The sequence below is a fragment of the Pimephales promelas genome, chromosome 22 (assembly GCF_988280905.1).
Source record: "Pimephales promelas chromosome 22, fPimPro1.hap1.1, whole genome shotgun sequence".
In the NCBI taxonomy this organism is placed as follows: Eukaryota; Metazoa; Chordata; class Actinopteri; order Cypriniformes; family Leuciscidae; genus Pimephales; species Pimephales promelas.
The window spans coordinates 26123655-26146152 of record NC_142790.1 but is presented as its reverse complement, the minus strand read 5'-3'; the positions used below and the strand labels follow the sequence as shown (position 1 = coordinate 26146152).

Sequence of the window (22498 nt, the reverse complement as noted above, 5' to 3'; positions counted from 1 at the left end):
TTCATCTCCGTGCGTGCTATAAGTCTGTTTGACGCACCCACCGCTAGCCTAGCTTAGCACAAAGACTCGATGTGACTGGTTGCAGCTTTCATACTAATCCAAATGAGTGGCAAAATAACGCAAACGTTTTCCTATTTACATGTTGTGATTTCTATAGTCACAGAGTGTGCAAATAACAAAGTCAAATGAGACACAGACATCTTTTAACCGTATAAAACCTGGGAACTATTCTCTGAAGGCGAAGCACTGCTACTTTGACGGCGTAATAACCGCATCACCGGAGACACGCTGTGGTGAGGATCGGAGAGTTCGCTCGGTGTTTGGGTAATAGAGTCAGCAATTTATAAATAGTAAAAGCATAGTTTAGAGTCATGGGTTTTCGCTCTATTGTAAATAGCTGCGACTGTAAACAGGGGACGTAATACCATGTATCACAGAATTCCAACTAAAAACGCTGACTGGATGAAGAAATGGCTAACTTACTCTGGATATTTATCCAAACACACCTAAGATTATCAAGGGACATTATGTTTGCTCGGTACATTTCAATGAGGACGACTATTTTGAAAAAATTAAATTTGCCACACGGACCATAATGTGCTGAAGGATACGGCTATCCCATCGATAGCACAGACAGGACAAGTGGATCACCTGCGGCTGAGGTAAGTGTTCCGTTATGTTTTGAGATGACCTACTGTAACAGTGCCATTAGCCAGATCTAATGTAACGTTAGTGACACTATTATATGATTAGGGTATGAATATGTTTTTATCTTGATGCGGTGCGGACGCGCTTGGGGAAAAAAAACGAGCGCGTTCACCGCGTTGAACTTGCACCCTGCGCGCGGCGCGCCTAGTAGCCTAAATTTGAAATAACCATGGAAATAACGAACTTGAGCATGCAAAAGGGTACGATAGGCTGTGAGTTCATTGTGCAAAAACAATTTGTGCTATTACTTTCCCCTTATTCTATCCTATAGTAATGCAATACTGTATATTATATAGGCTACTGTTGAATACATTTGGTTCAGCTAATAAATTGCATTTAAAATATATTGATTCCTGTAATAATAATTATTTATTCATGTGATATTTATAAATCTGGGTGCGTTTTTGGTTGGAAATCAATGAAACATGGTACTGTATAACCTGGTCTCCCCTGTTTATTGTCACAGCTCATACAATAAAGCAAACACCCATGATAAACTATGCTTTTCTATCTAACGTTAGTAATTGCTGACTCTTTATTCCAACGCTGAGCGAAGCGAACTCTCTGCTCCTCGTCACGGTGCGTCTCAGGTGATTGTTATCACTCTGCCCAAGTAGCAGTGCTTCCCCTTCAGAAAATATAGTATTTATACGGTCAAAAGATGTCTGTGTCTCATATGGCCTTGATATTTGCACACTCTGTGACTATACAAACCACAACATGTAAATAGGAAAACGTTTGCGTTATTTTGTCACTCATTTGGATTAGTATGAAAGCTGCAACCATTCACATCCAGTCTTTGTGCTAAGCTAGGCTAGCGGTGGGTGCGTCAAACAGACTTATAGCACGCACGGAGATGAAAAAGGTATGTATGGACTTATCTAACTCTGGGGGGTAAGGTGAATAGGCTAAAGTCCCAAAAAGTCGGAGTGTTCCTTTAAGGGCTTCCTGTGGTTTTCAACCAAAAAAAAGTTGGTTTAACGTTAAAATATGAATTGTGATAGTATAAAAACAGGGCTGTAATAAAAATACATCTATACATCTATACATTTATATATCTATGAAAATACAATTTTGGGCTTATTGTGTGGCAATAAAAAGATGCACAGCAAACCTGGAGATTTTTTTATATTGCGTTATGCATCATAGGTTTTATTTTGGTCTTTCCAAAACACTTTTTCACAAATTGTTTTTTTCAATAAAACAATTAATCTTGAGACTCAACTGTAAGCTTACTTATTAACTTAATACAAAATAAATTATTGCCTACATACTAGCTTGCATAGACTAATACCAAATGGCAGCCTCTCTGGTCAATTTTAATAACGTTTGGAGTGGGAATTCAAGTTGCATTTACGTTCTAAAGTTTTGTTTTGCATCGTTTGACATTAAACATGGCAGCTTGAAGTATGAAAGAAAGTGAAGTGTAGTATTGGAAGGGAAGAGGTTGCAATGGACTCTTTGTTCAGGCTATGGAAGCATATTCAAGTACGCCTTGCATCCAGTGTCAGTTATATGATCAATAGCTGAACTGTGTCAAAGTCTTCATCACCCAATCATCGGTCCATTAGTGCTGTTTGAAGAAGATGAGATGCTTCAGGAGATAATAGGGTCCATAGACCATTGTCTGAAGCCGCTCACCTGCTCTGGTTCCAGGCCATGTCTCGAGGTGTTTCCCCCCTTTAAGCCTGACACGCGCTCTCACGTTCCCCAATCTGTCTAATGACCTGGAGAAAAGAGTGTTTTTGGTGGCAATTAAGGACACTATTACAGTCCCAAAGCACTCCCCTTGGGGCTGAATGGAGAGCTCTCAGTGGCTCTGACAGCTATCCATCACTCAGGGGGGTGTATCAGTCACTCCTGAGGGGATGAATCCAGTCGCACACCTTGACACCACCTGGCCTGCTCTAATGCATCGTAATGTAGGATGCATTTTAATGCTAAAGCATTAGCTGCTGAACTGCATCATATGCCTTTATCTGTTTGATCAGGTTTAGAGATGCTATTGGATGCATAGTAAATGATTTTTATAGCGCATAATTTGACATTTTCGTGTTATGGACATGAATGACCCTTAAAATGTGGCTTGATGAGAAGAAATGTGCTATTACTTTTGAATTGGGACTTTTGCCTTGAACACCAGCACCAAATCCTGTTTGCTTTTATGCTATAGCCAATAACCAATATGATGACAGACCAATAATATATATATATATATATATATATATATGGCTTCTTATTTATTTTTGCCATAAATATAGCCTTTAAATTAAATCATTCATTAATTCCTCTAGAACTAGCATCTAAAAAGATATTTAACTGATATATATATATATATATATATATATATACACACACACACACATATTTATACATTCATCAATTTGACAGCACTAATATATATATATATATATATATATATATATAAGGGCTGTCAAACGATTAATCACGAAAGTTTGTGTTTACGTAATATATGTGTGTGTGGTGTATATAATTATTTTATATCTATAAATACACACATGCTTGTATATATATTCAAGAAATATTTTCATGTATATACTGTATATAGATTTATATATCATTTATACTATATATAAATATGAATATTTTATATATAAATAATATTTTTTTCTTAAATATACATGCATGTGTGTGTATTTATATATACAAAATAATTATACACAGTGCACCCACATATATTATGTAAACACAAACTTTTATTTTGGATGCGATTAATCGCGATATTATGTATATATTATATATGTGTGTGTGTGTTATTGTGAATCCCTAGTTAATAGTGTTTTTTATGTTTTTATGATCATGGAATGATAGTATTTTGTGAAAAAAGTGGATTGCATTTGCAAAAAGATCTATTTTTCTACCTATAAATATCTATGTACTGACTTAATGTTTATATACTTTGTTTACCTGCTATAATATCTGTTTACAAGACAGTGAAGTGACCTGCCGCTTCATAGTGTGCAAGTCAAGACAGCATCAGGATTTCCCTCAGTGGAGAGCGTGAACAAAGACGTAACAACTGCCCTACAAAAGTGTGCGTGGCGCAGATAGCATGTAAAGGAAGATAGCCCTTTCGATCCACTCCCCACCTGGGGTGCTTCAGCCTTCTGTCTCCGTCTGTCTCTCTCTCTCCGTTCTTTTCTCTCACTCGGTGGCGAGTGATGGCTCACAGTTATCTATTGAGTGGTTGGCGGGCTGCAGCTGAGTGCTTTTGACTTGATGAAAGATTATTGATGCTGATATCCCCCCTCACACTTCAGTCGTCAGGACGGGCTCACTGCCGGAGGAGGGAATGTTTTTCATTGTCAGGAGAATCTGATGGTTCACGGCATCCTCCATTTCTCCCGTTCTCTCGCTCGCTCACTCATTCTCTCACCCGCTTGGACAAAAACTGAAAATCTCATTACCGTCATAACTGATTTTCCTTAGCCAAGGAGTAATGGGTGAAACATGGTGTGTGTTTAGAGTGCACATATGTTCAATATGTAGTCATCAATATGTCGTTTTTTTTTTCTCTCAATATGACAATAATTACTGGTGTAATTTGATTGTGTCATGTGTGTGTGTGTATATATATACATATATGTTTGTCTCAGATCAAGTCACAGTCTTAGCGCTTGTTTTTTTTTGGTTCATGTTGGTCATTCACTCATTGGTATGAATGGGTCATTTGGACGGTCAATTATACATGTATCATCAAAAAGTCGTTTGACATCAGTGAGATGAGTAATCGGGCTGGTTTTACTGTGGTGCAGTCAGGCAGGATTGATTTAACTCTCATCACGGAGGTGAAAACTAACATCCGAGTGAGGGTGACAAGTCTCGGTGTTCTCCGAGCTCATTTACAGCCCTGATGACTAATTTAAACCCCATAACACAAGCCATGCGAGGCCGTAATGGGCTCTGGATTACTTGCGTACACACTTTCCCATGAGCTAAACACAAATACTCAAATGTGAAAAAGTCTTGCACAAATTTCCCTCCACAGTCTTAATGAAATAAGCTAAGTTTTACTGTTATTTGCTATATTATTAGGTTGTATTGCTACTTAGAAGTGGAACTAACAAGTTGATTTGAGACTGTTCCAGTTCAATATAAAGTTTGGCATCTTAAGCTTTTATTTAAACATTTTATTTTATTTTCAAGCTGTCCAATCGCTTATAATCATTATTTGTATTGTTTAAATATGCATATATTTATATTGTTTTATTTATTCTGCTTAAGTACTTTTAATTAAATGATAACGATTAATCATTATAAAAATGTAGTTAAAGTCATACACTCTAAAAATTGCTGGGCTGTTTTAACCCAAATTTGGGTCGAATATGGACAAACCCAAATGTTGGGTTAAAAAATGTAATTTAAACATTTAACCCAATGGCTGAGTTTGTCCATATTTGACCCATGGGTTAAAACAACCCAGCTATTTTTAGAGTGTAGCATTTTGTATTTTTTTGTTTATTCAGCACTCAAAGATTTAAAATGATAGAGATTTATTTTTGAACTTATTTTAATGTTGTCTAATCTCTTGTTTTACTTATTAGTGTAGTATTTTACTTATTCGTATTTAGTATTTATTTTACTTGTTTATTCTATTTGTATTACAGTACACTCTAAAAAATGCTGGGTTGTTTTAACCCAACTTTGGGTCAAATATGGACTAACCCAGCCGTTGGGTTAAATTTTTACATTACATTTTTAACCCAACATTTCGGGTTTGTCCATATTTGACCCAAAATTGGGTTAAAACAACCCAGCATTTTTTAGAGTGTAGGGTTGTTTTGTGAACCCAAGTAGGATAAATTCAGGATAATTTGTCCACATTTGACTGTCATATTTCTTCAATTCTCTGAATTTGCCCGATATTTGAGCATACAATCTCACTTTAAACAATGCAGGGTTGTTTTAACCCAAATTTGGGTAGAATATAGACAAAAATGTCATTTCAAATTTGAACCCAACTTCAACTTTCACTTTCAACTGTACATTTTTTAATTGCATTGCATGGGTTTGTCCATATTTGACCCAAATGTTGGGTTGAAACAACCAAGCGTTTTTTTAGAGTGCTCAATCATGATTATATTTTCTCCCTCTGTGAAGTTAACACACGCAATTTTCATTTCCTGTTTAACTAAACCAAGATTTGACACGCATGGAATCTCAAAGCGTCTCACCTGCTGATGTGTTTCCAGCCGTTTTAATTATAAATATTGTTTTAATTATTGAGCAGCGTCAATCGATCATGGAGCTGTGTAGGTAATCTGTTAACCAGATTGATAGATTTATGATAGATTTGCACAGTTTTGTCATGAATTCTTGTGTGGCCATCAATCTTGCTGTGTGGAGAGCGCGGCGCTGCAGAGGTTGGCTCATCCGAGGCTGTTTGGGCTTAAATTAGAAATTGGCAGTTGTGTGTGTTTTCGTGTCGACTCTAATTGCCTGGCACCCGTGTGCCACAAGACTGAGAGAATTCTTTCAGACGGGACGCTGACGATTCACACACGTGTACGGCTTTGATTTGAATCGCTCGCGTCGCTCACGTCATATTATTGCTTTTACAACTCTGTTTAAACTATGTATTATGATTCGGGGGGTTGTCAACAAACTATTTAAAGGAGTAGCTCACTTTAAAAAAAAAACAAAAAAAACTTTTGCAGATAATTTACTCACCCCCATGTCATCCAAGATGTCCACGTCTTTCTTTCTTCAGTCGAAAAGAAATGAAGGTTTTTGATGAAAACATTCCAGGATTTTTCTCCATATAATGGACTTCAATGGGAACCAAACGGTTCAAGGTCCAAAAGACAGTTTCAGTGCAGCTTCAAAAGGCTTTAAACGATGAATAAGGCCAGACGATGAATAAGGGTTTTTTAAAAGTGAACTACTCCTTTAAATGCGAAATATGTGTCTATACTGTATATGTATCTGTATCTGAGTTATTATAGTTAACTATAACTGAACCCATAAATAAACTTGCATTGCTTGAAATAATACCAATGTTAGCTGAAATAAAATATGATTTAATATAATTCTATAGCTATTAGGCAACATTTCTCATTTTCATTTAGCTTAACTTAATGTACTACAATAACTAAAACTGAAATTTAAAATGTATTCACTTTTTTAATGACAGAAACATAAAACAAGAAAAATAAAAATTATTGGAAAATACATTTAAAATACTTATAATATTATATCAGTGATAGTAAAATGACACTTATTTTGTCTATTTATATGTATATAGTCCGTCCATCACTAAACTCTTTATTTTCCTCTCTTTTATTTTCTTCTTTTTTGCTCTTTTGAAGCTAGACTGAAAGAGATAACGATTGTGTGTCTCACAGTTTCTCAAACACACACACACACACACACTCAGACGATGCCCTTTGGCCAGAGCAGGTAATAGCTCTGATGATCCTCCAGTTTGTTTCAGAAATAATTTGCCGTTGCGTCTTCGCCACGGGGCAGTGGCACTAATACAAATGAATCACTTCACTAACTTCTTCCCCCTCTCACACGCCGTCAATCCTTCCTCTCTTCCACCTGTCCTCTCCTCCTCTCCCTCATCGTATTTTCATTCTGTTTTTTTTTGACCTACAGTATGTTATGCGGTCGATGGGGAGGAGTTTCTTGATCTTCATGTGTTTTATTTCATTTGATTGAAGATTGATGCTCTTTTTGCAAGCCAAAGTTTTAGTCAATCAGCTGAGAGATATCAGGTTTGATTGACAGCTCAAGGCGTCTCCAATCCGAGTAATGAATATGGTAACAGGTTGATTAGAAACCACAATGATGTTTGATGGCTTATAGTGTTTGAAAAGAACTGTATACAAATTTTTACAATTGTACTGAGCAATAGTTCAATTTCCAGCATTTCTATCCTACCTATTTCTATTTGAATTCAGTTTCACGAATCGACCGTAATTATAAACACATCAGCACATACAGGCGGGTTGCCTTTTATGACTTAAAATTCTGGAATGATAAATGTTTGACATCATGAATTGCTTTTGCTGTCGCACATTTTCATTTTCCCTTCTAGCAATGAAAATGTTTTGCTTTCTTGTGGCACATTTTTCAGAGTATTGTTTGTGCTATCATAGCCTGCTGCAGAAAATGTATTCAAGATAAGGAATATCTTTATTTGAGAAAATTTGACATTGGTCAGATGATTGGATATGTTTGTTTTTTTCATAAATTGCTAATCATCTTTTGTGTCATAAAAATCACTAATGAAAATTGACACCGAAATGTAATTATCTATTATTCAGGTCTCCATTGTGCACCAAAAAAATAGATGTTTTGCACTATTTTAGCTTCACAACACAGACTAATTTGTAAATGAACTTGATTGAACTTATATGTTAATGATTGTTATTATGATTTTTAAGTTTGCTGCTTGTAAGATTTCTTAATGTTTTTGTCTTGATCACCAAGGCTGCATTTATTTGATCAAAAATACAGTAAAAACAGTAATACTGTCAAATATTATTTCTTTTTGTCTATTTGAATTTATTCCTCATCATCACTCCAGTCTTCAGGGTCACATGATCCATCAGAAATCATTCTAATATGATGATTTCTGCTCAAGAAGCATTATTATTTGCGCTATCAAAATAAAAGTTTGTGTTTACACAATATGCACTGTGTATAATTATTTTTATATATATATATACACACGCATGCTTGTATATATTTAAGAAATATTTTCATGTATATAGATGTATATATAATTTATATTATATATAAATATTTTATATATAAATCATTTTAATTTTTTTCTTCTTTAATATACATGCATGTGTGTGTATTTATATATACAAAATAATTACACACAGTGCACCCACATATATTATGTAAACACAAACTTTTATTTTGGATGCAATTAATTGCGATTAATCGTTTGACAGCCCTAATTATTATTAATGTTGAAAACCATTGTGCTGCTTACTGTTTTTGTGGAACCTGTCATACATTTTTTTCAGGATCTTCGATGAACAGAACAGCACTTATTTGATATAGAAAACAAAAATATTGTCAATTCTAATCAATTGAATGCATCCTTGCTGAATAAAAGTATGAATTCCTTAATAAAAAAAATTAAAAAATGTGAACGCAGTTAGTTTGAAAACATTTTGTAGACAATCTTCAGCATATTTTCTATAGAATATGTTTGAAGAAGAGCTAGACTCGCATGGTAGAAACTAGAGCCAGACCGATTTATCAGTAGGCCGATATTATCGGCCGATATTAGGCATTTTCCAAAGTAATAATGGCCAATAAATTAATATTTCAAAAATAAAATTAAAAAACGAACAAAAAACGCTTCAACAATAAGGCAATGTAGGGACTAATTATTATTTTATTCATCAGATCTTTAATATATTTTGATGTTCCTCTGTTCTGTTGTGACAATAAAAGAAACAAGTTTCTTTTTAAAATGCATTATCATATTATTTTAGTTAAAACTCATAAATAACTACAAATAACTAATATTAGGGAAATCTGTTAATGTTTTGTTGCGCGTTTCTGAAAAAATAAATAAAAAATATCAGCCGATATATCGAAATATCGGATTTTAAAACCAATAAATATTTGTATCGGTATCGGCCTTCAAAATCCTTTATCGGTCGGGCTCTAGTCGAAACATTAAAGCTCTTTGTTTGTGAATCTGTGTTGTGCCTGTTAAGTGTTCAGTACGTGAAGCGTCATTGATAAAAGTGAACTACACACTGACACTGCCTCATTGCAAACACTCCCCCTCTGTTTCTTTCTCTCTTCCTGCCTCTCTCTCTCTCTCTCTGTTCTTTACAAACACTCCATCCCTGCTGTTCGGCTCTGCCCTCCCCTCTGTTTGATGTGTCTTTTGAGCGTTTCAGGGGGTTGTTTTGTGTTTGTGTGTGCCGGCGAGTCCCCTTCCTCTGAGCCCCACTTACCTCCATGAACCCATTCACTTCCCGGTCCTGCGCTCTGATTGGTCGCTAGTTGAAGAAGGCATTCACCTTCCTCCACGCCCTCGTCATTTCACTTGCATGTCCAATTGCTTTTTGGCCTTCCCGGAGAGACGCCTCCCCTCGGGTGTGCGCTACATAGGGACCCTTCTCATAAATCCCTGTGTGCTGTTTAGTCTGGGTTGAGTAATTGCCCTGTTGTTTCTTCCTCCGTATTGGAGTGCATTCATGTGTTCCTGATTCTCCGGGCCAGCCTACAGGAATCATTTTCACGTTTCTGTGATCATTAGGGTCAGGTGATGCTAGAAAAGCTCTTGTAAAAGCTTGACCTGATACCTCACTCCCGCTGACCGCAGTGAACACCGTGTTCAGGGTTTTAATTGTGTGGATTAAAGGAAAAATTGAACATTGAACTTCATGTTAATGTGACTTATTGTGTGTGTGTGTGTGTGTGTGAGAGAGACGTTGTTATTATATCATATTTAAATGTTTATTGGTATATTAATATATTTATATTTAATTTGATAATTACATTTTTCCTCCTGTGTAGCTTTGGTTATGTCAGTACATTGACATTTTCATTAATCACATGATTCAATTGATCAGCGCACATTATTCGAAAGGAAAAATGTTTTTGTTATCTTTAAACAAAAAAATAAAATTTAATAAAATGTCAATAAAAAACAAATATTATTAATATTTTAAATATTAATACATTTAATTATAATGTTTCATTATAAATAAAATTCATTAGAATAATTAATTGATTTTCTATTCGTTTTTTCAATGAATTAATTTGCATTATATTTGTATATAATGTATATAAATTAAGGGAAATATTTTGGTAATTATATTTATTATAATTAAATGTAATGATATTTAAAATATCAATAATATTTGTTTTTATTTACATTTTATTCAATTTTACCTTTTTCCTTTAGAATAATGTGCGCTGATTCGGAAAGTGAATGGGGTCGGTACTAATTTCATGTTGACTTTAATGATTAATTATTGAGTGACATTATGAAGTGCTAATTTTATTGTTGTTCTCTTTGAAGCAGTTAACAGCATTTAAAGTCAAGTTGAATATAAAGAGTATTTGGTCTCCTTTTCAGACTGATAGTCTCTCTCACACTCGAGTCCCCCGATGTCCCCCAAGCAACCCTGATATCCACTGCAAATATGTGTGTATCAGTGTGTGTGTGTGTGTGTGTTTCCTGAATGTGGTTTTCTCCCCCTGCAGAGAGAATCTTCCCTCCATCTCATCACTCTTTCCTGGCCTCCTCGTCCCTCCCTCGCTTTTGACACGCTAAAGCTGCACATTTTATTTTTCTTCCTCCTGCCGAGAGGAAGTGTCTTTTCATGGCTTCTCGGCTTTCTCCCATAAACCCCTCCACACAGTGCCCTGTGTTTGGATTGGGTCTCCATTTCAAACAAAAGTCTGAGGCGGGATTACCAGCCCCTCTCTTCCTCTCTTTCACACTTCTCCTTTCAAGTGGCAGTGGCCAGGGGTATTTGAGAAGCCTGTTGCTGCTTCTGAAATCTTCCTTCTTCCTTTTCAAGGACAGGTGACCAGAAACGGACTTTAAAAGCATCATAAAGGAAATGATTTGGATCAGTTGCATGTTTTGGATGCTTAAATACATGCAAATTTATGTTTAAATCCTCCCCCAGCTATCCTGATAACTGATGTCATCTCAGAAACAAACAGTTGAGCAACTTCCATTAATCTGAGTTGCACATAGCAAAGCAATAGTTCAACCATGAATGGAAATTGTCATTATTTAATCACTCTAAAGTCTTTCCAAACCTGTATGGGTTTTTTTTTTTATTCATAAACACAAAAGATGTTCTAAAGAATGTTCACACTTATTTCACAATCAAAGTGAATGTGGATGCCATTGAGTTCCTAAAAAATAACCGTTTACTTTATTTTGAATTTGGATAGATGTACCATAAAGCTCAGATTTTTCACTCGGAGTGAATTTGAATGGATCTCAAGTTCCAAAAATGGGGGGAAAAAAGTGAATGTGAATTTTTTTTGAGTGTGGACAGATACCATAAAGCTCCAAAAATAATGAGGATAAATAATTTTATTTTATTGTTATATGTATTTATTATGTCATCATTTATTTTAAGTCGGATGAAATGTTAGCTGAAAATAACGTGCATCCAAAAATATATTGAGACATGCTAAGACAGGTTGTCTAAGATTTGATCTCAAGTCAAACGTCAAACCTATCGTCATTGACATCAGACCTGGCTTGCAGGTGAATAGGATAAAAATTTTAACTTACAGATGTCACCATGAAACTTCACCAGTTGATTACTCGCATGAATAGGAGAAAAAAATGTATTGCAAATTTTCCTTTAATTTTATGTTTAAATATGCTAATCAGGCTATATATATTTAAATATGTGCTAATATGCATATATTTTGAAGTGACAAATCTGACCATTGAAAAAAACAAGGTTCAAAATGATGTTTGCATTTTGTTGATTTATTCAGTGAAAAGACGTTTTCAGAGGGGATTATGAATATCTCCTTTTGTTACCCTGTAAATCCGAAAATGCTGCCAATAGCCTTAAAAAATAGATTTCCGCCCTATTTTTAGGCATAAAATGTCATATAAATCAGGCCAAGAATGATATATCAACAAATCCCTCTGAACAAACCTTCACTATATATATATATATATATATATATATATATATTTTTTTTATTTTTTTTTTTTATTTATTTTAGGCAATGGCACAAAAGTACAAGGCAGACAAAAAGTCATACAGTGCAAAAAGAAACAAGAAACACAAAAAAAACAAACAAAAAACCCCCCCAAAACAACAACAACAAAAAAAAACAACAACAAACAAAACAAATCGAATATATAGTTAGGAATACAGCTGTAAAGTTTGGTATATGTAGGTGCCACAGAAGTGTGAGGAAAAAACTCATTTTGAGAAAACAGCCTTTAAAGATTTTTATGGGATTGTGCATTTCGAATTAAATAGCCCATTTTACTTTCATGATTGGTTGCTGATAAACAGGAAATGACCATATTTGGATCCGACAGCATTGAAGAGTAGAGAGAGAGCTTGCGTTGACACGGTGCGGATCGCGATCACGGAGCAGCGGGATGATTTAGAACGCCAACTTTTGAGGAATTTAGGCATAATCTACACACGTAAACAGACAAAATGTAGTAAAATAAAGACCTAAATGTGTATTTTGGACTTTTTTCGGCACAAGTCTGAAAGACGACTTGTTATTGAATACAAATAGCCCAAAATCTCAAAATTGACCAGTGAAAAAAAAACTGTTTTGGCCAACCTTAATACACCGTATTTGATTGCAAATCTAGACAGCATTCATATGCTATAAATACGATTCCTTTTTTAATAATTTGGGGAGTTTGACAGGTCACCAGCCTCTATTGTGTGGAAAATATCAGCGTGAACCTTCATCAAAATATCTCTTTTTGTTTTCCTCTTGAGACGGGTTTGGAAAAACATGTTTGCCCATTTTATGGGAGAACTATTTCTTTAAATGTCATTGCATTGAGGTTTGTTGGTGACCCTGTAAATGAATCTGTCCTTCAACTTGTCAAAAGTGATTCTCCCTCGTTAAACCAGGGTAAACTCCCCCTCCCCCTCCTCCTTCCCCAAACCCCTCTCTCTCCTCCTAGACTAGTTTAAGAGTCGCCCACCCTCTTAAACCCCTGTGATGGCGCGCTGGGCTTCCTGTAAAGAATTCAGATGAAGAGAGAACAACAGGGTGGGTCTCCTCAGAAGAAAAACAAGCTTTGAAAGATTGACTGCTGAAGGAGGAGGGGAGGGAGGCTAATTATACACACACACACTCAGTTTCTCTCTCTGAAGAACGATTCACTGTGCCCAGAGTCCATTCAATTGCTCTCTGCCTTGTTCACAAAGACCTGTCAGGATTTTCAGGGAAACAGCATTAAAGATGTGCTTTTCTTAATTAGCTCATGCCATTGTTGCCAAAGTGACTTAAACAACACTTGCTGGAACACACGCGATTGTCTTCGGGGGAATGTAATGATGGCACGGGATAACTGATTATCAGTTTGGAGATGCCACAACATTTGTTCTGCTTCATAAAGCCAGTGCTGTGCACTTGTAAAAAGCATGTAAAGGCCGAGATGTAACTGCTGACTTATTTAATTAGACATTTAGTGCTTCCTTTTAGTATTTTAGGTCAGGTTTGTTTGGTTGCTTATTTTCTTATTCATTTTTTAATGACGCCTCGATGTGGTGCATTATAAGACACTGATTAAAGGAGTAGTTCACTTTTGCTGATCATTTACTAATGTCTTTCTTTCTTCAGTTGAAAAGAAATGAAGGTTTTTGATGAAAACATTCCAGGATTTTTCTACATATAATGGACTTCACTGGGCACCAAACGGTTCAAGGTCCAAATGACAGTTTCAGTGCAAACTGCAAACTGTTCAAAGGGCTTTAAACGATTCCAGACGATGAATAAGGGTCTTATCAAGCGAAACGATCGCTCATTTAATAAATAAATAACAAAGTTTAAGTTTTATAAGCTCAAATGCTCGATTTGCTCTGTACGATGCGCATTCGTGACTCCCATTAATCAAAATGAACGAATCTTTTTCTGAGTCAATTCGTTTGTTTATTTCGTTGAATGAACCAAATGACTCAGAAAAAGATTCGTTAGAGCAAACCGAGCATTTGAGCTCATAAAACTTAAACTTTTTTTTTGTTTTGTTTTTTTAAATGAGCGATCGTTTCGCTTGATAAGACCCTTATTCATCAGCAAAAGTTAACTAAACTAAACTAAACTACAAAAGTGAAATATTCCTTTAACGAAATGAACACATACTACAGTGACTATAGTCTTGCGAATATATACTTGATAGGTAATCATTCTCATCTATACTGTGTCATTATGTCATTCCTCTCACTCTCTTGTTGGTCGGTACTGTAAACATTAGCACTGCCGTTACGGTGACGGTGTCTTTGTGGAGTGGCGTCCCGAGGGAACGCCGTCACCCGACATCCTTTAAGACTCTCTTTACCTCTATCAGCTCTCTCTCTTTCCGTCTCTGCTGTCTGTCACTCACCCCAGCGAGGCGAACAACAGCTCCTTTCTGCTCCCCTTATCACCCGCCTCACGGGGTCAGCGGGTCAACCCGGCACTGAGCATGCCCAGATACACTCGTATCGATTTTAATTTTGCGGCGTACCCCTCACCGTTGCCATGAATGCCAGCAGAAGAGAGGAGAGGGGGCGGCTGGGTGATAGAGAGGGATAGATAGAAGTCTGGTGTGCAGTGAAGAGTTGGACTCCATTCTCTCGTCCAAGTGTGTCTCTTTCAGCCCTTTTCTTTGGGCCTTCGATCTGGCGGGCTGCCGGCGGACCCCTAGAGGGTTGAGGGGCCAGTGTTGAGAGGGCCTCCTTTGTGGGGATTCACCGGGCAGGACTGACAACACTGACAGCGGCGATAAAAAACACGGCTTCCCCTCCACACACACACACACACACACACTCCTGTATTGTCCACGATAGACATGCTGTTCACAATGTGTAACCTTTCGATAGCCAGACAGATTTTAACCCTCTAGATTCTGATGGGGGAAAAAAAACTGTTTAAAGGAAGTTAACGCTGCCGGTGTGTGTATGTGTGGTGTGATTTGTACATTTGAACCTTCTTCCCTTGTGACCTCTATCATAATCATAGCTGAATTACTCTGGACTTCCTCAAAGTCACTGATAAGGTTCTGTCAGTAATACAGACTCTGCTGGGATCGTCACTTATTCATAAGTTACAAAGTTTATCTAATGCATCAAGGACCGGTGTTGCCAAGTCCCTGGCTTTCCTGTGGAATTGGGCTATATTTGCACTGCTGTGCCGTGGGTTTTTTTAGTCCGCGGGTTAAAGTGCCCCCCACCAAACCCCATACAACCCCACCCCTCCTAATGTGGCGTTACCAGGGAACCCCAGTCCCGTAACACGACCGGCTAGTTTTGGCAGTGATTGGGCAGGTTTTAAATAGAAATACACAAACCTGGCAACCCTGTCAAGATACAACATGTAAAAAAATAAAAAATAAATAAATAAAAACACTTTTACCAAAGATTGTCAAATTAGATGGAAGGGATTTATGAATATACTGCATTAAATAATATATTTACATAAATAATACATTATAATGATTTAAAGGGATAGTTCACTTTGAAATTCATTTTTGGTATGTTTTAGTTTACCTCAAGGGCATCCAAGATGTAGGTGTCTTTGTTTCCGCAGTAGCTTCAATTTTTCAGTCATATAATGGAGGTCTATGGTCACCACCTCAAAAAACATGCATGACGTGACTAGGGTTGGGTATCGTTTGAATTTGAACGATTCTTATTCCGATTCCGATTCCTTGTTTCGATTCCGGTTCCTAACGATACTCGATTCCGATGCTTTTAAGAGGCCGGGTCAAAAAAGTTTAGCTAACCTTGCTAACCAACGGCCTTTCTGAAGGAAATAATCCTTTCTGAAGGAAATAATCCTTCTGTAAAAATACTCCTTTTGTCACAAATTTTGCATTTTGCCGAGATTTCGTTATTTTTAGAAAAGTGAAGCCACACTTTGGATCGCCGATGTAAGGTACTCATGTTCGACTCGCGTGGTTATGCCAACACTTCCGGTAGACGCTTCTTCGTCGGTGTTGTTCAGCGGTTTCTTCTTCCGCTCGGCGGACTGTGAATATCGAAACTAGGAATCGAAATTTTAACTTTTGAACGATTCCGGGAAAAACAAAAAGTTAGTCTCGGTTCCAATCGATACTCGATTCTCGATACCCAACCCTAGACGTGATTGATTACAAGAGGTAAAAACGATATAAATACTGTTCGTTTTCTCATACAAACCGCTCGTTTCGTGTCTTAGGCCATTAATGTGTACTTACATTTACGAGTCATTAAATCATGTTTAATCTGGACTTCTCTGTGCATGCTCTTTGAGGTGGTGACCATAGACCTCCATTATATGACTGACAGACAAACAGTTTGACCTAAAAATATCAAAATTGAAACTACTGCGGAAACAAAGACACCTACATCTTGGATGCCCTACCAAAAACATACCAAAAGTTAATTTCAAAGTGAACTATCCCTTTAATGCAAAATGAAAATGTGCAGCTTTATGATATGAATGAATACTCTCTATATATTACTTTTGAGCCACTATATATACACATGTACACATACACAATAAAATCCATAGTTAAATTAAACGTACATAATATTGAATTATTTTCACTTAAACTGAATTTTGACTTAATTTTCAACATTAGAATGGTGTTAGAACGACAGTTGCAAAAATACAAGAGAATAGTTGATTGTAAAGTTGATCCCTGTGCGCATCCTTATCCTCAGGGAAGAGAAGGAGCGCTGGATCCGGGCGAAGTACGAGCAGAAGTTGTTTCTGGTTCCTCTTCCTCAGTCAGACGTGCCGCTGGGACAGCAGCTCCTGCGGGCGGTGGTGGAGGACGACCTGAGGCTGGTGGACCTCCTGCTGGCCCACGGCACCAAAGAAGAGGTCAACGAGACGTACGGGGACGGAGATGGACGCACCGCGCTGCACCTGTCCTGCGCCATGGCTAATGTGGTCATCACACAGCTGCTCATCTGGGTAAGGACGCTCGAGATGCTTTCCTTCATGAAATTCCCCTCCATTTATTCAATTGAAACATTTGTCCCTTTTCCTCAGTACGGCGTGGACGTGACGAGTCGCGACTCCCGTGGTCAGACGCCGCTGTCCTACGCCCGGCGGGCGGGAAGTCAGGAGTGCGCAGATATCCTCATCCAACACGGTTGTCCCAATGAAAGCGGTGGCCTGTCGACACCCACGGCCACCCGACACAACCCCAACATCAACAACAACGCTCAGTGCGAGCTCAACCGTAGTGTTAGCATCATGTAATCGCGTCGATCTTCCCAAAATGGCTTCATTTCCCTCAGCAGTTCGTCATTATTAGGTGCCTTTCCGTAGGTACGTAGGTTCGTAGTGCCGTGCGTGTCATGTCAAGTCATCACACCGTGACAACTTCCTGTGACCAATGCTAGCGTACGGCGAGAATTAGCAGTGTTAACGTTATCAATGCGTGTTATTTTTAAGCTGAAAAACAAAATTATGTTTTTAGGGGTCCTCTCTTGTCTGAGTATTGACCAAAAAATGAAATGAGGGGTTCTGAACATAATCAAGTTTTACATTTTTAAGGTGCGTCAGGTTAGAAATAATTAATTATGGATGATAATTTTTTTCAGAATGTTCAATTATGCTGTTATAGGGATAGTTCAACCAAAAAATGTACTCTTGAAGTTATTCCAAACCAGCATGGCATTTCTTTTTTTCTGCAGAAGAACAAGACAATATTTTGAAAAATGTTGATAACCGAACAGTTTCCGTTCCCATTGAATTTCATTGTATTTTTTGTCTGTATAATGGAAGTCAATGGGAACCAAAACTGATTCAACAGAAACAGAAAGTTATACAGGTTTGGAACAACATGACAGAATTTCATTTGGGGATGGACTATCTCTTTAAATCAGCGATTCTGACGAAACCTGCCAAGAGCGTCTCTTTCACCTCAAAGCCAAATGCCAAATTAATTTTAAGGTTTAAATAACGAAAAAATATTAAAAAAAATATTTTTCCATTTTAATATAGTACAAAATACTGTGTTACAGTAATGAGGATCAAAAGGAAATAAATAAACAGACAAGAATTGCACACAAAAAATGTTTTGAGGGGTGGTTTGTGGAGGAAAAAATCCTTAATTTTCTTTCTGCAAAAGTTATTTTACTAATTTTTGACGCTCATTAACGTCACAACTTAATCGTGAAATTTGTCAGATTCATGATAAACGTTTAAATGTGTATTTGATCTTGTGTTTCACACGTTTAATAGTTGTTCCACCATCGAAACTCAGAAACACTACGGGCTGCTGGGTAACGCATTACCATTCGTAGCATCAGTACGAGATAACGAAACCCAAATCATCAGACTCGTTACCTTTTACATTTAGCCTTTCCGTGATTGTCCTGCTAAGAAACAGCGTGACGGCTTGATTACATGACAAATACTGTATCATTACGGATGCCTCATTTCTGTTCTTCTAACTGTTTGACACTGTCGTGGCGCTAAAGCTCTCCTGCCTCCTTTCAGTAGCAGCGGACGGTACCTACACGCTAGATTACGAAATAAGACGCTCTCGTCGTGAAGTGTGTGTTTGTTTAATGAGTCCGATGACCTCCACACTTGTGACGGTGTGGATGTTTTTGTATCCAGACGTGTGTTTCTTATCGAATGGGATGAGCGGGTTTATGTACATTTATTTGTGTGTATACAATAGCTTTTCCTTCTCCCTCTTGCAGCTAGCTAGCTGTGTGTCGTGTTTATCGACCCATCCGAAACCTATCGGCCTTAACCCTCGTGTGTACGGCGTGAAATTTTACAAAACACTCCTTACTTGAAATATAAAGTACTCATGATTCGACCCTGATTAATGTTTGGCACGTCAGTTAAAGGGAAAGTGAGATGTTAAACCTCTTTAATGAGTTTTTACCAGACAGTATTTAAGTTTACATGTTTTTTTTTAGGTGTATTATATGGATGCTTGTTTCCGCCACGTAATAAAGAAAAGAAAAACAAAGTTTTGCGAAGTGTAAATTGAGCACTTTTTCCCACTATTGTGAGTTTATATCTGAGGGAATATACAATTCTGAGGGGGAAAAGACTTTATTTTGTGGTGGAAACCAGCTTCTATAGTTTTACCTTCTAGCAGGTACGTTTTCTGTCACATTTGAGTCCGATTTGTACATGCAACCCTCATCTAACCAAGCTTTAGGAGAAATGCCATTGATTTAAAATACAACGGCGTTTAATTTCTGCGGCACATTGTATTTTAAACCTGTTTTTAATTCTGGAAGGTCATTTGGAGCAACATGCATGTAAAGTTTCCTTTGGTGATCTGCCCATGTGACCCTTTTGACCTTCATAAAGTGAACATATATCAACGTTATGAACATTTTTTAAAATATACGTTGAGTTTGCGCTCCTGTGTATTGCGTGAGCTTTTGGGAGTATGGCAGTTGAAAAGGATAATAGTCCACGCGACTGCCGGATTATTGAACGCTGGGATTCGCCTGTAAAGCTCAAGAAGTATCCCAGTACCACAGAGGCAACGTTCTGTTTTTAAGTTGTTTTTGGTACCTGTTTTTGGGTCTCAATGTGTGCACATTGTCTGGCCATTAAGGTACTTTGTGTATTATATGTACATTTGACATATTTATAAAAGCAAGATGTAAATAATTCTTTTTGTTGTTGCTTTTATTGAGCTGTTTGATAACTTTTTTGTTGGTTCTTTTAATTTGCCATTGTTTTTAATTGCTCCTTCTGAACACGACGGAGCGCTTTCATGAGAGTTAGCTGTTGTCTGATTGGATGCTTGGCTGGATATTGACATAATAAACACTCCAATAAAATGATTTATACCATGAGTGCTGAAAAAGTTTGTCATTCATTCGTCATGTATGATTATGAAAAAGTATGCTTGAGAATCTTTTCTCAATGGTGTTGTTTTTGGTAAGTATTTTAAAATGTTATTTTCCTGAAAAATTGGTGGGAATAAAGAAAATGCTCATTTTAATAGTGATACTTTTCTAGCTATGCTTTGTTTTAAAACACAAACAAAACACTAAGGAGTCCTATTTAGCCACTGTCTTTTTCAAGACATGTCAAAGCTTTAAATAAAATCACATGGGGGTGAAGAGTGGTGCTTGGATGATGTATTTTTGTAGGCCAAAACCTGGAAACGCATTAGCATTTTAGCACTTCTGGTTCCATCGTCCTGAAGTCAAGTAGTTTTTGGTTAAATGCTTTAAATACGGTCTGTTGTGAACACAAGCTCAAGATATTTTCATGTTTTATTCTGTGATATAAAAACAACAGTAATACCCTCTGTTTTTTTGTAATAACTTTTAACTGTCTTGCAAAAGGCAGTGGCTATAGGGACTAGGCTCTCAACATCATTAGCCAAACAGATAAACTCTTCTAGTCGCTAGTTTGCTTCCACAGCCTTGTGTTTATAATCATCCTCTTGCAAACTATTTTAACTCAAACTTTAAGGGAAAATGTTTTTAAAGCTACGCTGTGTGATTTTTACCACCATCTAGTGGTGAAAAGGTATATGACCATTCAGTGAATATTAGTTTCTGTTCCTCTCAATTCCGATTTCGTTTTAACTCCTACGGTGGCCAATGTAGTCGAAGATTCACATGGCTTCTAGTTCGACATCTTCCATGAGTAAACACGAAAGGCGAAGCTTGAATTAATATCCCTCTTTGGCTAATGTACTTTCAAGATGGAGGGGGGCAACATGGCGAACGACATTAGAACCCCTTACCCGTATGTATTTTCAATGGCATTATACATTCACGAGAATACTTTATTACTTGAACGAAGTAAATATACATTAATGAGCACATATATTTTTGTTTTTAGCTAAGAATAAACTAAGAGTTACACAGTGTAGCTTTAAAGATTGTGAAAGCTAGTGATGGGACTGAAGTCATGTGACCAGGGTTTAGTCCGTTTGTTTAGCTTTTGACTTCTGCTGATTGTGTTTACGCTTTAAACATTGTAGTCTAAGCATTTGTGAAGATTCTCATGATGAATAAAACGTGTAAGAATCAGTTTTTTTTTAAGTCAAACTCATATTTTCTGAAATACTAATCATTCCAAACGATCCTTTTTGGTTGAGGGAACCAAGGTGATGCTAACTTCCGTGATCATGTCCAACAATTATGCTGGAAATATCTTAAGCCTTTGAGATAAACACAGACTTCATGCATTTACCCCAACCCTTCAACTTAAAAACCCGGATGTTTACTGATGCCATCAGTGTTTTTTTTTTCTTAGAAGAGCAAGACTGTAAATTTTACATGCGTGTTTGTGATGAAGGCTAATTATGTTTACGTATTAGCATACAGATGCTAGAAAAGGTTCATTTCAGTTTCATAGGCTGTTTAATTGTCATTTTATGTTTTCTGTCCTCGCATTCTCTCAGTCTTGCGCTTATCACTTGTTCTTTCTTTCTTTCTCTCCCGTCCTTGTTTGGATTCTCGGTGTCTCTCTCTCGCTCTCAGTGTGTTAATTTGCCTGAGAATGCATTAGCTGTAATGAGAGCTGAAGGCCGAGGGAATCCTCCAGGGTTCCATTAATCATGGACCCTCAGACAGCCAACCTTGATTACAAGTGGCAAGAAATTCATTAGAGCCGCGCCTCTGACAACTTTTATCTCCGCCACTAGCTCTGACTCATTAGGCAGCCAAATTAAGGCTATGATGGCACTGATGAAATTCATCGCTTGTTTATCCTGTGTGATTTGATGCATCTGCCCATACATCAGCGGCGTGGGCGTCCACAGACACTCCCCAGGATTCAGGCCTCGCGCTCCCCGTCCCTCCTCTTGAAGACTTCCGGAGAAGAGAACGGCACGCCGAGGAGCGGGAATAGCCGGTACCTTGCGCTTCCTAACGATCCGTTAATGAAACAAATGCTCGGATATCAATTAAACTATTAATCTGATTGTCATAATGAGAGTGTTCCGCTCTTGACAAGCTGTGCTGGTATTCCCATCACCGCATCCTCGGAACAGCACCTTGTGGAATATCTCTGTAGGCTATTTGGTTTGTGATTCATATTTTTTTTTTTTTGTAGTGATACTATAATAATTAAAGCTAGTATAATTGGCATAATGAGAATGCTAATTAGCAGAGTGTCT

The 22498-nt window shown here is 37.2% G+C and overlaps 1 protein-coding gene across 2 annotated transcripts in view; it reads left to right on the top strand.

Moving 5' to 3' along the window:
- Window positions 1–20213, top strand: part of agap3 (ArfGAP with GTPase domain, ankyrin repeat and PH domain 3) — a 159395-nt gene extending 139182 nt beyond the window's left edge. For both annotated transcript variants that reach the window (XM_089125926.1, XM_039684691.2), the window contains exons 17-18: window positions 17088–17343; window positions 17422–20213. In XM_089125926.1, the coding sequence (XP_088982052.1) occupies window positions 17088–17343; window positions 17422–17634 (469 nt within the window). In that variant the 3' untranslated portion in view covers window positions 17635–20213. The remainder of the gene's footprint in view (window positions 1–17087; window positions 17344–17421) is intronic.
- The last annotated feature ends 2285 nt before the right edge of the window (window positions 20214–22498 follow it).